General features: G+C 45.3%; 1 protein-coding gene across 1 annotated transcript in view; it reads left to right on the top strand.

Annotated features, from left to right (window-relative positions):
- The window catches only part of LOC144824340 (receptor-type tyrosine-protein phosphatase eta-like), a 146,642-nt gene that overhangs the window by 103,500 nt on the left and 25,816 nt on the right, over positions 1-17,326 (top strand). The window contains exons 6-8 of the mRNA XM_078683457.1: positions 134-268; positions 14,604-14,729; positions 15,208-15,371. Coding sequence (XP_078539583.1) covers positions 134-268; positions 14,604-14,729; positions 15,208-15,371 — 425 coding nt within the window. The remainder of the gene's footprint in view (positions 1-133; positions 269-14,603; positions 14,730-15,207; positions 15,372-17,326) is intronic.

Here is a 17,326-nt window from a genome sequence, read left to right as displayed (position 1 = left end):
CAACTACTACTTATAGCTTGATACCTTACTAAAGAATATAGCAACTTTGTATTTTGAGAAGTATTTGTGCTGATTTCTACAGTCATTTAAAACCAAACCTCAATGCTTTTTTAATTTGTGGATTTGTTTTCAGGGCTACAACTCACAAAAGGAGTTTATCGCTGCACAAGGTCCACTCCCTCACACTGTTCCAGATTTCTGGCTCATGATTTGGGAAAAGGAAATATATGCAATTATCATGCTGACAAAGTGTGTTGAACTTGGGAAGGTACAGTACAGAATGTTATGCAGTGTTGACATCTTCATTTTGGACATATTTTGATGTTTTATGAAACATAGTGTTTTACTTAATTCAATTTATTTATGGTATTCAGTCACTGATGGACCTTTCTATACAAAAGTTTTTTTTTTAAACCGTTCAGGTTCATAGCAAATTGTTTTTGTAAATTGAAGTGTGAAAGAGGAAGTGTGAGAAATCGGGTTATTGGTTGAGGGGGGTAAAACCCTACTCATGCAACAACCACACTCCTTGATAGGGTGAACAGTAAAAGTCACTATATTAACCTTTGCTTAACCCTCTGGGAGCTTCGCACAAAAGCAGTCAAGTTTAACTTAGAATCAATGTGTAGAGTATTTAGGCAGCACTTCAACAATAATAAAGGGAAATCACACACAAGAAAAAACCCACATTGATTAAGAAATGTAGAGTGAATTTGAGTAAAATATTTGAGACCAAAACACAGGGACATCTTAAGGATTTTGGGGGCCCTGGGCCAAGCATATTTTGGGGGCCCCTGTGAGAAACAGTTTGAATTTATGACGGCTCTTTCTTTGTCCGGGTTACTGATAGTGCACCAACAGACTCGTCCAAATTCTAAATGTGCTCACCAATATTACTGCAAATAATGTTTGTGACACCCTCCCATTTCCATTGTGTGAGTTCCTGATTTAATCTAGAAGAAACTATTTTATGGGTGTTGCATAAAACATAAACACAACAATTCTCTACAGAATTATTTCTGTAATAGACACACCTATCACCCAATTTGAAAATAAGGCAAAGGAAAGTTTAAGAATCAGCAGGGCACGACTCAGCAGGATAGAGCTGCTTCTAACAGGGGCCCCCTGAAAGGCTGTGCCCTGGGCCGGAGCCCACTTTGCCCATGCCTTAAAACGGTTTTGCCAAAACATCAAAACTCCAATCAGTAATACTGGAGATATGCACTTTTCAAGTTTTCGATAACAGTAGCGCTTTAAGGTGCAAAGTGTCAACTGAGGTTATCTGGTCGCACCGGACCGGTACAAAGTCACAAGTTCAGGCCTACCACGATGGAGTTCGGGCCAGGCACAGGACCAACTTTGGCCCACTGAGGATTGTATCTTTTGTCCTCAGTGTGTGTTCTGCACATCTTTGCGATTCTTTGCATCATCCAGTGTCGGTTCTGATAAAGTTATGTAGTGAGGCTATTCGGGGCTTTTTTTCACTCTGTGTTGGTTCTACTGAGCTGTGCGGCGCAGCTTTGCTTTGCCCAGCATCGCTTTTGAGGAGACTGCAGCTGTGCGGGAAGGGTATGCGGGGCTTCGCTTTGCGTCAGATTTGGTGGAACCTTCATTTATCCCAGCAAGAGCTCTCTCTGATGCCAGCCAAAGGCCAAAGGCCCAGGACGTTGGAAGGCATCACATGGTGATCAGTAACTCACTCTAGCAGACTACAGCAGGGCTCAGGCAGGACCATTTGCAGGTCCAGGTGCAGCAGGTCAGCTGAGCAGTTCCAGGGAGGTCTGGAGCGTGATGTGTCCTTGTAGAACAGAATAGGCCAGTCAGCTGACCCTTGGAATCCCTCATGGTAGCCTTGGATGAAGCAAGTAGGTGCAGACTTCCTTCCCAGACAGCAGGGCAGCCCTCAGGCAGTGGGCATTCCTCTGGGAGCAGGCCAGTCCTTCTGTTGTATCCACATGTCAAGGAGTGTACTGACAGTGGTTTTGGGGGTCCCATTTTTAGGGCTCGGGCCTCCGCCTCCACGAAGTGGGGGGGCGGAGCTTCCCGAGGTCTTATGCGTTCAAAAGAAGAAGGAATTCAGAAAGGGCTCTGGCCAGGCACATTCCTTAGTGTTTTCTGGCATCTGCCTAGTGATTCGTCTTCGCTGTGCTGTTTTTTTAGTAGCGTTGACCTGATAGGCTATAAGTAATTTACGCGTGCCCGATGTGGCATATTCTGTGCGCGAACGAGCACGGCCGAGTGATTAATCTTAATTAGGAGCTGTCAGAGTGCCCGTGTAATGCAATCCAGATGGTGCTGCGTTTAACATTTAAGTTCCCGTGTATGTTCGTTTCCCAGAGCCGCTCCTGACAGACACTGGGCTACGCGCGCCCTGTCACCAGCGGAGCGGGGTTTGCAGCCGAGCATGCCGCAATTCACATTTCAGAACGACGAGGGCTGGCGGCTCTGCCCGCAAGCTCCGCTTCCTCCATTGAGCTTTTAGCTGTCTGCCTAAAATACTTATTTTCACATGAAGGAGAGAGCATTTCTCGCCGCTCCCGGAGGATTACGAATGCTGGCCATGTCTTCCGCTCCAGGGCCGCAGCCAAAATTTGCTTATTTATTGCGCCTTTTATCCAGAAGCCTGTGGTTAGACAGTGTAAAGCAATTTAGCAAAGTAGAAAATGAAATCTTTACTTAACAATGCAGTTCGCTAGAAGAGCCAGGGAAAAGAATGCCAACCCCCCGTAGCAGGGTTTGAATAGCCAGTACCACAGAAGGATCTTAAAGGGACAGACGAAGAAATGTACAGCGCCGAGAGTCTGACTAATGGCAGACTGCGCTATACAAGCATGATAGCTATGCGGCGAAGGGCAACATGTGTGTAGCTGTTCACCTTTAAAGGGCGAGTGGCCAGTCTGAGACCTCCATGTGTTTGGCTAATTAGAATAGAGCCCCCCCCACCCCCATGGGTGCCAGAGTAATAATAGTGCATTTAAGATATTTGCTATTTATGCAGAATATTCTGCCTTCCTTCGCTTCCAAACACCTGAAGGCACTGTGCCATAGACAGAGACATACACAGACACGCAGCTAACTCATTACTTATTTATGCACTGAAGTATTTCTTTTATATAGTGCGACAAACCGTAGGGGAAGGGGGTCGAACACGCTCCAGATAACGAAAGGGGTCGCAATTCACCGAAAATGCCTCTTTACAAAAAATAACATTTACAGAAAAAAAGAGGAAGTGTGAAAGGAGGGAAAGAGGAGAGCAGAGAGAGTCGAGGGGAGAGAGAAGGAGAAATGAAGGCGGCGACAGATCTTTATTCCATCAGCAGACTGTAGTGAGTAGTGAGTAGTGAGTAGAGTAGTGAGTAGTGAGTAGAGTAGCTCTCTGGGCGCAAGCCGCGTCACTCAGTACGCGCCGCCGCGAGGCCTGCCGGGATTTGTGGTCTCCCGGAGAGGCGGCGCGGAGTCCGGTGCCTCTGGACTCTTGGCGGTGGCGGCGGTGTTTCCTGCGTCTCTGTCAGCCCTGGAATGACTCTCGGCGGTGGCGGCAAAGGGTAAGTAGTAGTGAGTAGAGTAGTGAGTAGTGAGTAGAGTAGTGAGTAGTGAGTAGAGTAGTGAGTGCAGAGTAGTGAGTGCAGAGTAGTGAGTAGTGAGTGCAGAGTAGTGAGTAGTGAGTAGAGTAGTGAGTAGAGTAGTGAGTAGTGAGTAGTGAGTAGTGAGTAGTGAGTAGTGAGTTGAGTAGTGAGTAGTGAGTAGAGTAGTGAGTAGAGTAGTGAGTAGAGTAGTGAGTAGTGAGTAGAGTAGTGAGTAGAGTAGTGAGTAGTGAGTAGTGAGTAGAGTAGTGAGTAGAGTAGTGAGTAGAGTAGTGAGTAGTGAGTAGAGTAGTGAGTGCAGAGTAGTGAGTGCAGAGTAGTGAGTGCAGAGTAGTGAGTGCAGAGTAGTGAGTGCAGAGTAGTGAGTGCAGAGTAGTGAGTAGTGAGTAGTGAGTAGTGAGTAGTGAGTAGAGTAGTGAGTAGTGAGTAGTGAGTTGAGTAGTGAGTAGTGAGTAGAGTAGTGAGTAGTGAGTAGTGAGTAGTGAGGTGAGTAGTGAGTAGTGAGTAGAGTAGTGAGTAGTGAGTAGAGTAGTGAGTAGAGTAGTGAGTAGTGAGTAGAGTAGTGAGTGCAGAGTAGTGAGTGCAGAGTAGTGAGTAGTGAGTGCAGAGTAGTGAGTAGTGAGTAGTGAGTAGTGAGTAGTGAGTGCAGAGTAGTGAGTAGTGAGTGCAGAGTAGTGAGTAGTGAGTAGAGTAGTGAGTAGTGAGTAGAGTAGTGAGTAGTGAGTAGTGAGTAGTGAGTAGTGAGTAGTGAGTAGAGTAGTGAGTAGAGTAGTGAGTGCAGAGTAGAGTAGTGAGTAGGACATCACAGGCAGCAGCTGTGCAAGCTTCTTACACTCACAAGGAGACCACAGGCAGCTGAGGTGCAATCTTCTCCTACTCACAAGAACGACATCACAGGCAGCAGCGGTGTAAGCTTCTCACACTCACAAGAACGACATCACAGGCAGCAGCAGTGCAAGCTTCTTACACTCACAAGAAGGACATCACAGGCAGCACCAGTGCAAAGTTCTTACACTCACAAGGAGACATGCCAGCAGAGGTGCAAGCTTCTCACACTCACAAGGAGATCACTGGCAGTACACACCACATGAACACACTCCACAACACATAGCAACAATACATTGGCATTTATAATGCCATTAGCTCAAACTCAAATAAATCCGAGCCCGATTGCATTTCTAATGCTTGTTATACTGGTTGCCAATTTTGAAGTGCAAAAAACTTCTGAAGTTTTCCTCTAACAAAAGTGTCTGGAATTTCCTGCCTCCCTGCCCTGGTCCTGCACTGCCCTGCAGTTATAATAGGCTAGTGTGAAATGTTTGTGTGTGAGCTGAGACAGAGGCTTCACAATGCAAGTAAGGCAGTGCCCAGCTCTGCTCACACCTGTCCTGCCTTGGATGACCCATCCTGCCAACACCCAGTCCCTCTATTGTTTGGCTGTCTGGGAGGAATACACAAAGGCCAACTACACCTAGTTATCTGACTGATAATACAAGCTGCAGTTACCGGTGCTGAGATTTATTCAAGCATTCAATCCATCACTATTTGTATACTTTAGTAGGTCTCTCTTAGTGGGACGGGGGGTCCCAGATATGGGTTCCATGCTCACTTTGTTACTGGAACCAAGCTATAGCCAGCTGATGAGCCCATAACAAGGGCTGACATGACATGGCAGTTCAGGCTGTACTGTTCCCAATTGGAGTAGCGTCAAGAATGATTGTCACATATCTGGATCCAAACTGAGGTGGCATGGTTTGAAAAATAATGATGGACTTAGATACGGCCTGCTAAATTATCAGTGGCTGTGATTAGTTAAAACATTCCATCCATCACTTTTTCTATACTTTAGTATGTCACCTTATTTTGGATGTCTATGCTGAGACCTCAGTCCTGTGCACACTGTGTCACTGGAACTAAGCTATACCCAGATGATGAGTCTATAACAAACCGGTCCTGCGTTGCTTGTGTTTTGGTTCAGGGAGGACCAGGCTTGGCAGTTTGGGCTGGACTGTTCCCATTGGAGCAGGGTCAAGAATGAGTTGCATATAGCTGGGTCCAAACTAAGGTGGTATGGTGTGCAAAATAACGATGGGCTGGGATGCAGCCTGAATAATTACCAGTGCCTGAGATTAATTCAAGGATTCTATCCATCACTTTCTCTATCTTTAGCATGTCGCCCTTAGTAGGTTGGGTAATGCCAGACATGGGTCCTTTGCACACTCTATCACTGAAACCAAGCTGTTCCCAGCTGATGAACACAAAACAAGGGTGAAATCAGTCTAGGGTTGCTTTGTTCCAGTTCAGGAAGGACCTGGCTTGGCAGTTAAGGCTGGACTGTTCCCATTGGAATACGGTCAAGACTGATTTGCATATAGCTGAATCCAAACTGAGGTGGCATGGTGTACAAAATGATGATGGACTGGGATGTTGTCTGAATAACTAACAGTGGCTAAGATTAATTCAAGCATCCCATCTATCTCTTTTTGTAAACCCTTTTAGAGTGTCCTCTGCAGCATTGTGACTGTAAGAAATTAGGTTACTAGTTGAGGGAGATGAAACCCTAGCAACCACATTCATTGTGAGGGTGAGGCACAATCAAATCACAAATTAATCTGCAATCAACCTTCTGGTAGCTTGGAACAGAAAAGTCAGGCTTAACTTAGAGGCAATGTGTAAAGTATGTATGCAGCACTGCAGACATTAATAATGTGAATACACAACCCAAGTAAAATCCCACATCAACTTGGAAATATAGAGTAAAATGTATTAAATAAAACAAAAACATAATAATCCAGCAGTAGGACCGTAGATATGTAGGTTTAAAGATTTCAGTACTTATAGTGGCAAAAAAAACACAAAGCACCAACTGTTGATATCTGGTCACACTGGACCAGGCCAAAGTCACAAGTTCAGGCTGAATGCAATGGAGTGCAGGCCGGCTACAGGCACACAGCTATGTCCTCTGAACAAGAGTACCATAAATCCTGGTTGCGGAGCACTGCAAGATCCTTCATCGACGATGCTTCATGCAGCTGAGGTGATGTGTCGGTTCAGAGGTGCCGAAAGGCTACAATGCGAGGTCCTGCATCATCATTGAGGATCCCATCACCGAGAGCTTGTGATGCAAACTTCGCCATTAAGAGTGCATTAAGCAACCTAGGCAATGCATTGGTTTTGAGGATCTACAAGTCTGTGTAGCACGAACCTGGTTGTCATCAAGGCTGCTGCTGACAAAAGATTTGCAATGTGAGCACCTGCGTCCGAAGGGCTTCGCACAGAGAAAGTTTCGGTGAGGGCTACAAGACCAGTACTGTGTCCTTGCATTGGAAGAATCCTCACAGCAGAGCTGAGGCATCAGTTCGACTGGGTCCACAAATGGGCTGACAGAGCACCTTCAGGCCCATTTCCAAGAGTCCAGGACTAGGGTCGCTCCACTTAGCAGGGTAGGATCACAGATGGCAGAGTGCAGATGCTGGGTTCAAGGTGGCTGGAGCCTTGTGCCCATGAGGATCTAGTCAGGAGGCCAGTCAACTAGCCTTTAGAGTCACTCTGGGGTCCTGGGTTCAATAGATGCATGTCCAGTCCTTCTCTAACCAGGCAAAATGGTAGCAGGCAGCAGGTCAGCACAGCAGGGCAGCAGTCTTTCAGAGCAGCAGTCCAGAATAGTGGCTGTCCTTCAGTGTACTGAAGAGCTGGTGTCTGGGGCCCGGTATTTACTACCTGTTCTTTTCTTTGACGCAGGATACATTCTAGAAGTTTCCCTTTGAAGTTCACAGGCTTTCTGACTTCCCTGTCTAGGCTCCAGACTAACTACAGGGGTATGCAGCCCTTTGTGTGGAGGCGGGACACACTCTATTCAAGTAGAAGTAGGGCTGTGCCCAGCTCCATCCTGCCAGTGATGGCCCATTCGGGGACACCTAAGCTCTCTTGTGTGTGTCGCTGACTAGGAGGAATATTCAAAGTCCAACTCTCAGCTAGACCCAGTCATGTGACCCAGAAATAGGCTGCAGGCATTAAATGACTAAGGCAGGAAAATGCCAACTTTCTAAAAGTGGTATTTTCAAACTTTTATTCGTAATTTAAAATCATCGTAAGAAAGGAGTAAGCATGGGCGGATTTTGCGAATTGGCAATCCGCGAACTTGCGTATTTCCGGATTCGCAATCCGCAAAATCCGCGAACTCTCGCGAATTTGCGGATTTTTTTTTTGTGTTCGCAAGGATTTCTGCCAGTTCGCGAGGGTTCTGTACCAGTTCGCAATTGCGAACTTACTTGTCGCCTCGCAACGGCCGCGACTATGTTGTTTCTATATCTGGTTCATCATCACAGGTTCACAGCACCCTCTGTTTCACCACTGCCACCCTCTGGTACACCCATGCCACCCTCTGGTACATCACTGCCACCCTCTGGTTGGTTTATCACTGTAGATTATGGGGGTGAAAAAAAGCAAGCACACCTGCCCTGCTTCAACTGACATGAATTAATTTGGGGTTGATTAATGTGTCACTGAATTTAAACTTCCAGTCTGGCTGGCACCTGCTTCCTTATCTGTAATTTGCTTTCTGTTGCAGTGCACTTTTTTTTCACAGGACCTTTGTGGCCTATAGTTGCAAGTAGGCAACTGAACTCTGAAGGGGCCCCTCAGGAAGCACTACAGGGAATGGTTACTAATGATAAGATTGAACTTTTGCACCTGCTGAGTGCTTTCAGTTTTGTCTGTAATTGCTTTCTGTTGCAGTGTAATTTTTTTAACAGGACCTTTGTTGTATACTTGTAGCTATTCTCTGAGCCTGCTGTGAGGGTCAGGGCAGGGTCATAGAATAGTTGCAAGTAGGCAAATGAACTCTGGAGGGGCCCCTCAGGAAGCACTACAGGGAATGGTTACTAATGATAAGATTGAACTTTAGCACCTGCTGAGTGCTTTCAGTTTTGCAAAAATCCAAATATCCAGCAGCATCCACAAAAAGTAATCCTTCCAGGTCAAGATCCAAATCAAAGTGACCAGCACATGAATAAAGCACTGGGAGGAGCCTGGTGGACAGGAACAGGAAGTTGGAAACTGTGGGGCACTTCCTTCCTCCCACCCCCACCCCCCAAAATGGACTCCTTGCAAAGAAAAAGTGCAGGCAAATGTCAACCTGAGGAGTTATTCTGATAAAAATCATAATTTTCAAGGTTTATGCTGCCTGCTGGTGGATTTCTTGTGCGAAATTGCAAATTTTGCAATCTCGCAATTGCGAGATTGTCGCTGACCGCCGCATCTACGTGTTCGCAAGTGTTTACTCCCGCGAAATTGTATAGTATTCTAGTTGGCAAGTGCGACCAAGCAAAAAATCCGCTTCGCGCGGATTTTACGAATTTTCGGCAAGTTCGCGAGAGTTCGCGGATTGCGAATTTACCGAAAATCCGCGAGCGGAACGGATTTTACGCCCATGCTTAGAAAGGAGTTTTCATTACAATTCCAAGGGCACCACATATGAACTGGTTAATCTCTCCTATTTGGACATTATCACTTACTGAAAGTAATAATGTAACTCCAAAGTTATCCTAAGGGAAAGTTAGGCCTTGCAGTATTGAAAAACGAATGGGCATGTAAAAGTAATAAGTACATGTCTAACCTTTTAAATACTTTGCAACCTGCCATCTGGGCTGCCCAGGGCCTACCCTATGGTTGACATGTGTATTAAAAAGGAAGGTTTAGACCTGGCAAAAGGTTTATTTAACCAGGTCGAAATGGCAGTGTTAAAACTGCACACAAAGGCTGCAACAGCAGACCAGAGATGTGTTTAAAGGACTACTTAAGTGAGTTGCGCAATCAGCGCAAATAGCATTTAATATATAGGCCCTGGACTCAGATAGTGGTACTTTACTAGGGACTAACAAGTACATTAAATATGCCAATTAGGCATAAGTCAATTTAAACATGTTTTGAGGAGGGAGCATGGGCACTTTAGCACTGGTTACCAGAGGCTAGCAAAATCGAGGTCAGCAAAACAAGGGCATTGAAGGCAAAAGGTTAGGGGGAAAGCTATGCTAAGGATATCAGGTCTAACAGTAACTTAATATCCGACTTTATCACTAAAGAATATTTTAAATTACAATTCCCTAGACACCAAACATGACATTTCTACCCGCTCTCAAACAAAAGGTAATTCTTATTACATTTAATAGGGGAACCCAATGTTATCATATAGTAGAGGTTACACCACAGTATTAAAAAAATATTTGTGATATTTTTCTATATCAGGATATGTAAAACTTGAAAGTACATGTCCAACTTTTTAAATACAGTTCACTCTGCTCTAGGGGCTGCTTATGGGCTACCGTGTGGGTGGACTATGTACTAAAAAGGGAGTTTTAGGCTTGGCGAGGGGTTTATTTTGGCAATTCAAATTGGCAGTTGAATACTGCACACAGGCTGCAATGGCAGGCCTGAGACATTGCTTAAGTGGGTGATGCATTAAGTACTGCAGGCCAATTAGTAACATTGGAATCACCAGCCCTGGGTATACGGTATACCCCTTTACTATGGACTTTTAAATATGTTAATCAGGTGTACATTAATTGTTACCATGTGTAAAGGAGAGAGCGCAAGCACTTTAGCACTGATTAGCAGTGGTAAAGTGTACAGGGTCCTAAGGTCGACAAAAACAAATTCAGCAAAACAGGAGGGGTAAAGGTAAAACGTTTGGGATGACTGTGCAGAAAGGGCTAAGTCCAACAAGAAGCATAAGAGGGTAATCCCCATTTGTCCCTTCTAAATCATGTTGGTGCCCCTAGAAAGGTGTTAGTGACCAAAGTTGCAACCTAAGATGTTTCGATGAGCTCTATATAGTATATATCTTACAGCATTTTCTCTCGAAATGATGTTATTGTATTGCACACAGTAGCAAATTAGCTTTAAAATCTGCCTGGATATTATTACAAAGTGGTACAAAAGGGGGTGGTGATGGACGGAGCATCTGAACCAATCAAACACTCACACCCAGTCAACAGATCTGGGTTTTTATCCATCACCGTTCTTTAGCCCACTCTGCCACCCCAGTTCAGACATGGCCATATGCAAATCAGTCTGACCCTGTGCCTCATGGGAACAGTCCAGCCCTAACTGCCAAGCCATGCCTTCCCTTGAACGGAAACAGGCTTCCGAGGACCGTTTTTTGGCATTTCAGCCGTCTTCAGCCCGGCTTGCTTGAATCCAATGGCAAAGTGAGCAAGGGACTCACGTCTGAGCATACCCTGCCAACTTATGGCGAACAAAGTGTTACAAAAGGGGGTGGTGATGGACGGAGCATCTGAACCAATCAAACACTCACACCTAGTCAACAGATCTGGGTTTAATCCATCACCGTTCTTTAGCCCACTCTGCCACTCCAGTTCAGACATGGCCATATGCAAATCAGTCTGACCCTGTGCCTCATGGGAACAGTCCAGCCCTAATTGCCAAGCCATGCCTTCCCTGGACCGGAAACAGGCTTCCGAGGACCGGTTTCTGGCATTTCAGCCGCCTTCAGCCCGGCTTGCTTTAATCCAATGGCAAAGTGAGCAAGGGACTCACGTCTGAGCATACCCTGCCAACTTATGGCGAACAAAGTGTTACAAAGGGGGTGGTGATGGACGGAGCATCTGAACCAATCAAACACTCACACCTAGTCAACAGATCTGGGTTTAATCCATCACCGTTCTTTAGCCCACTCTGCCACCCCAGTTCAGACATGGCCATATGCAAATCAGTCTGACCCTGTGCCTCATGGGAACAGTCCTGCCCTAATTGCCAAGCCATGCCTTCCCTGGACCGGAAACAGGCTTCCGAGGACCGGTTTCTGGCATTTCAGCCACCTTCAGCCCGGCTTGCTTTAATCCAATGGCAAAGTGAGCAAGGGACTCACGTCTGAGCATACCCTGCCAACTTATGGCGAACAAAGTGGTACAAAAGGGGGTGGTGATGGACGGAGCATCTGAACCAATCAAACACTCACACCCAGTCAACAGATCTGGGTTTAATCCATCACCGTTCTTTAGCCCACTCTGCCACCCCAGTTAGACATGGCCATATGCAAATCAGTCTGACCCTGTGCCTCATGGGAACAGTCCAGCCCTAACTGCCAAGCCATGCCTTCCCTGGACCTGAAACAGGCTTCCGAGGACCGGTTTCTGGCATTTCAGCCGTCTTCAGCCCGGCTTGCTTGAATCCAATGACAAAGTGAGCAAGGGACTCACGTCTGAGCATACCCTGCCAACTTATGGCGAACAAAGTGTTACAAAAGGGGGTGGTGATGGACGGAGCATCTGAACCAATCAAACACTCACACCTAGTCAACAGATCTGGGTTTAATCCATCACCGTTCTTTAGCCCACTCTGCCACCCCAGTTCAGACATGGCCATATGCAAATCAGTCTGACCCTGTGCCTCATGGGAACAGTCCTGCCCTAATTGCCAAGCCATGCCTTCCCTGGACCGGAAACAGGCTTCCGAGGACCGGTTTCTGGCATTTCAGCCACCTTCAGCCCGGCTTGCTTTAATCCAATGGCAAAGTGAGCAAGGGACTCACGTCTGAGCATACCCTGCCAACTTATGGCGAACAAAGTGGTACAAAAGGGGGTGGTGATGGACGGAGCATCTGAACCAATCAAACACTCACACCGAGTCAACAGATCTGGGTTTAATCCATCACCGTTCTTTAGCCCACTCTGCCACCCCAGTCAGACATGGCCATATGCAAATCAGTCTGACCCTGTGCCTCATGGGAACAGTCCAGCCCTAACTGCCAAGCCATGCCTTCCCTGGACCTGAAACAGGCTTCCGAGGACCGGTTTCTGGCATTTCAGCCGTCTTCAGCCCGCTTGCTTGAATCCAATGACAAAGTGAGCAAGGGACTCACGTCTGAGCATACCCTGCCAACTTATGGCGAACAAAGTGGTACAAAAGGGGGTGGTGAGGGACGAAGCATCTGAACCATGCAGGGGACTTTGCCAACCAAACACCCTTCCTAAGAACTTGCGTTGCAAGATAATTTCACTAGCTATTCCCCACCTCAGCTAAATGCACCGTGCTTGATTCACAAACACAGTTTTAAGTTTACTTTTAGGGGTGTACTCCTTAATTTGAAATCCATTCCTGACTTTAATTGATTTCGGAAGCATTTTTAGGTGCACTTTAGAAACACTTTGACATTCGCAAATGTCCGGGAGTACAGAAAGACGTAAATACTCTTCCACTTTGAAAGTGAGGAAGTATACACTATTTTACACGTTCTTTTGTGTAAGCATAAATGTATAGTAAAAGTGCCTAGTCTCAGCACAAAAAAAGTTTTTCAACATGTGACCCATATTGAAAGATCAACATTAGCTTCCATTACAAGCATGGTTCATACTCAAAATTGGATGCATTGCTTTTTAAGCAAATTAGTCGGGCCTTCCTTGCAACCACTCAGATGTGCTGGCAATCCCATAGCAAAACATCATTCCTACTACAACCTCTGGAATTCAAATCATCTTTATCTCAAAGGAAGTCTTTTTAAGGTACCACTCCTTCATTTTGGAACGCCTTACCCAACAATTCCAGAATGGCACCCAACATCCTTTCCTTCAGGAAGCAACTTAAGACTTTTCTATTCAACAAGCCCAAATACTTAACAGACTTGATTCATGTAGGTAAATTGCACTCGCAAAGGGCCAGATTCTGAGAATCTGGCCCTTTGCGAGTGCGATTTTTGCATTTGGTATTCATGATACCAAATGCAAAAATCGCTATGTAAGAATTCGCATATTTGCGTGGAATGGCATTTAAGGAATCTCTAATAGAGATTCCTCAAATGCTATTCATGACACAAAACAAAATAGCGATTTTGGACTTTTGGGGCCGCTATTTACCGACAGGTCAGACCTGTCGGTAAATAGCAAAAACTCAGAAAAATGCTTTTAAAAGCATTTTTCAAAGTTGCATGTAGCACACACACATGTCCTTTGGACATGTGTGTGCGCAACACCTGTCCAAAAGTGCATTTTAGGGGTGCTACAGGGCGTCCTTTGGACACCCCTGGCACCCTTAAAATCGCTATCTTAGTTGCGAGTAGCAAATTGCTACTCGCAAATCCCCATTCATTCCTATGGGCCTCTTGGCCCATAGGAATGAATGGGGAGTATTTGCGAGTAGCAAATTGCTACTCGCAAATAAAGAACATGTAGGAATCGCTATTTAAGTAGCAATTCCTACATGAATGCCGTTTTGCGTGTCCTCAATAGCGAATCGCTATGATTCGCTATTAGGGACACGCAAAACGGCCTGTACATGAATCAGGCTGTTATTCACTTCCCTTTACTTTTTCCACCTTCTCTCAGTAGAGACATTAACATTCCCTCTGAAATGCTCCTCTCATTTCTAATATTTGCCGCCTTCCCGTTTTCTCCTCCTCATGTCCTGTTTTAATGTTAATTGCATTGATGAAATCCTATGTTATACGTACACATATTATGTTCTAGTAACATGTAACTGTTGTTAAATTGTAAAACACTCTAATATCACTTGGTAGAGCAGCACTAGAGAAAGCACAGTAAACAAATAGGTACATTTGCATTAACTTTTTTTTTTTAAAGATAAAGCATTTTCTCCATGGAGGAACTGATTTTTTTACACCCCACAGGTTTTGAGAGTGTTCGGTTGTCTTCCCACCCTGAAAACAAATGGATTTCTCCCCTTCCCAGGAATAAATCAAAAGTAGCCCTAATTGCAAATATGTTCAAATCTTCCACTCATCTTCCACTCATCCCTCTCTTTCCATCCATCTCTTTTCTGTACCATCATTGTTTTCTTTTAACCTAAAGTTACAGAAGTATAAATCACAATGGAGGCTCGAGGCAAAAATTCATTTTAATTAAAAAAAAAAAAAATCTCCTTTCTGATTGTACTGAATTCTGAATGTGCTCTAGCCACCTCGGGTTTCAGCTTTCTCATATGTCCAGGTAAAAAATAAATAGAATGGGGATGACTTTGCCTGATAATGTTTTTATTCCTTTCTAGATAAAATGTGAACATTATTGGCCTAAAGTAATTCGTGAAGCCATGATCTTTGGAGATTTACGTGTGACACTGACTGCCGAATTTGTGCTTCCAGACTGGACAGTTAGACATTTGCTGGTGATTAATGTAAGTCCTCCACTCACCGTTTTTGATAAAGATGTGAATCCATGCACATTTATGTTCTAGTTAGGATGACCACCTCAGCCCAGGTCATTACAGACACTGTCTCCAGTCCTGAACCTCTCGCTTACAAATACTTGATTTCAGATGGTCCCCCTAGTTCCATCAAGCTTTTGTCTTCAATAAGGAGCAAATGAATGAAAACTTAAAAAGGTTACAATATAATCATACTGTCTCTGATCACTTCCCTTTCTCCGCATAGACGCTGTCCAACTCTCCCTCCCCAACCCCTTCTAGTTGTCTCCCTCCCTTTGGTTTTGTTGGTCATAAGTTTCCCCTTATTGAGCACCAAGTTGTTATGCAGCTTATGTGTGTTAGACAAATGTCTTTCATATAACGAGAAGTATGTCACGTCCTTTGGCTAGATCTGGTATATGATATACAAACATGTATGGTAATTGTGTACCATCTCAATTTGTTTCAGAACAAGACAAACGAGGAACGCCCAATCCGACAGTTCCATTTCACTGCATGGCCTGACCACGGAGTTCCAGTGACCACAAATGTTCTCATAGATTTTAGACATCTAGTTAGAGACTACATGAAAGAAGAATGCCCTGTGAATTCGCCTGCCCTGGTGCACTGCAGGTACATGCAAACACCCTGCATGCATATCTTTATTCTGTTTACAACTTCCATGTGTGATAAATACAATATGCTTAGTTTTATCTGCAAAGTTAACAAAACACATATAACAAAGTACAATACCCCCCACCTCCGCTGTATATTGCATCCCCTATCCAAATGACAAATCAGTGTGTCGCAGCTCAGTTTCCCCCCCCCCCCCGACAGACACATCAACAGTCCTGGTCAAGGGCACCCAAATATGTCCTTCCCATGTACTCCACACAGGAATAAATAAGATACACGCTCCCACCCAAACTAGACTCTACAATAAATTAAATCCAAAGGTCCAACATCCCCAAATCCCATCATATTTCTTCTCTTAGCCCCAACCACAATAGATTTCCTATTCCATCAGCCTACCATGGTCCATACCAATCACCCAGTCTTTGTAGTGAAGAAGTGTCCTCGAGCCCCATTTCTTGGCTATATGCCGTTTTGCCACCATGCATCCCAAATTTACTAAGAGCTTGAGGTAACAAGTATGATCTGTTTGTCCACATATTCCTAACAGAACAAGCCCAGGCTGGAACTCCAGGTTTGTCTCTGTTGCATCTTCCAAAGTTCCACTCGCTGCCACCCAAAAGTTCTTATGTGCAGGGCAGCTCCACAGCGTATGATAAAAGTACTCTCCTGACCACATCCCCTAAGACATGCAGCATCTGCGGCTCCAACCAGCCTATGGAGCACTGTACATGTGTAACAGACTTTATGTAAAATTTAATTGGATCAGACGAAGAGTCGCCGGAATGGCCATCTCTGCTAGAAACATTAATGCCACTCAACAGTCGTCCTCATCGAGGTCCCAACAATCCTGTGACCACAGATCGCGCAACCCGGTCAGGGGGTTTGTGTATTTCTCATCAGAGTCCCATATGTTAGGGAAATCAACTTTTCCCCTACAGGCTCTCCCAGCAGTCTTATTTCCAACGGCCAGTCTTACTGCATCTCCTCATCTAGGGGGACGTTTCAATTGAAAGCAGCCCTCAATTGAGCATATTTCAACCACTTTGTATTAGGCATCTGTTATTCCGTATGTAAATTAGCAAATGGGACCACCCCATTAGACTGCCAGTCTTCTGCTATGGTCAGAATGGCAGTTGTAGGCAACCTTGAAAACCTGTAAAGGCTGGCTGACGTGGAAGCTTAGACCCATCCCACAATGGTGTTCTCAGGGTCAGCCTCGTTCCCCATCCAACCTCCATGTTCATACCACTGTTTCCAGAGCAGGACACATTGTCATGTTCAGTCTGCCACGACAAAACCAGTGTAGGTAACTGCTGTTCCCCATAGTCTGTCAGTTCAACCTGAATGCTAGGTCCCCCAGGGGGCATACGTCTAGTGGGTAACCTGACCTGGGCAGCCTCATAGTATTTCCAAATGTTCAGGAGAGCTATCCCACCCTCATATTTAGACCTCTAGAGGGTACGCCAGTCCACTCTCCGCTGACCGCCTGCCCACATCAAGCTGCGCGTCAATGGGGCAACCGATTCCAAGAAAGCACCAGGGAGTCTATACGTGAGTTTTGAAGAATACAAAGGAAACGTGAAAGGACCAGAATTTTGAACAGCGCTGCTTTGCCAAGTTATGAATGTGGCAGAGACTGCCAGTGTTTGACATCCAGGTCAAGACCTACTGGCAAGGGAGTTGGGTTCACTACAAGGAACGAATCTTAGCTCCTGGTGATCCATATATCCAAACACTTAAATATATTTGTTTCCATTCTAAATGGCAGGGCCAGTATCTGCTCCTGGTCCTAGTCCCATTATGGAAACAACAAAGATTTGTCCCAGTTTATGGAAAGCCCAGAGACCTCCCCAAAGATACAGAAGATGTCCTTCAGTCTATGAAGCGTCAGGGGCACGCAGGTCAACTATAACAGAATATGATCTGCAGATAGGGATATCCGTTCCTCCCTA

This window comes from Lissotriton helveticus, chromosome 3_1, assembly GCF_964261635.1.
Source record: "Lissotriton helveticus chromosome 3_1, aLisHel1.1, whole genome shotgun sequence".
Lineage (NCBI taxonomy): Eukaryota > Metazoa > Chordata > Amphibia > Caudata > Salamandridae > Lissotriton > Lissotriton helveticus.
The sequence above is the reverse complement of the archived record's forward strand: the minus strand, read 5'-3'. Positions and strand labels throughout refer to the sequence as shown.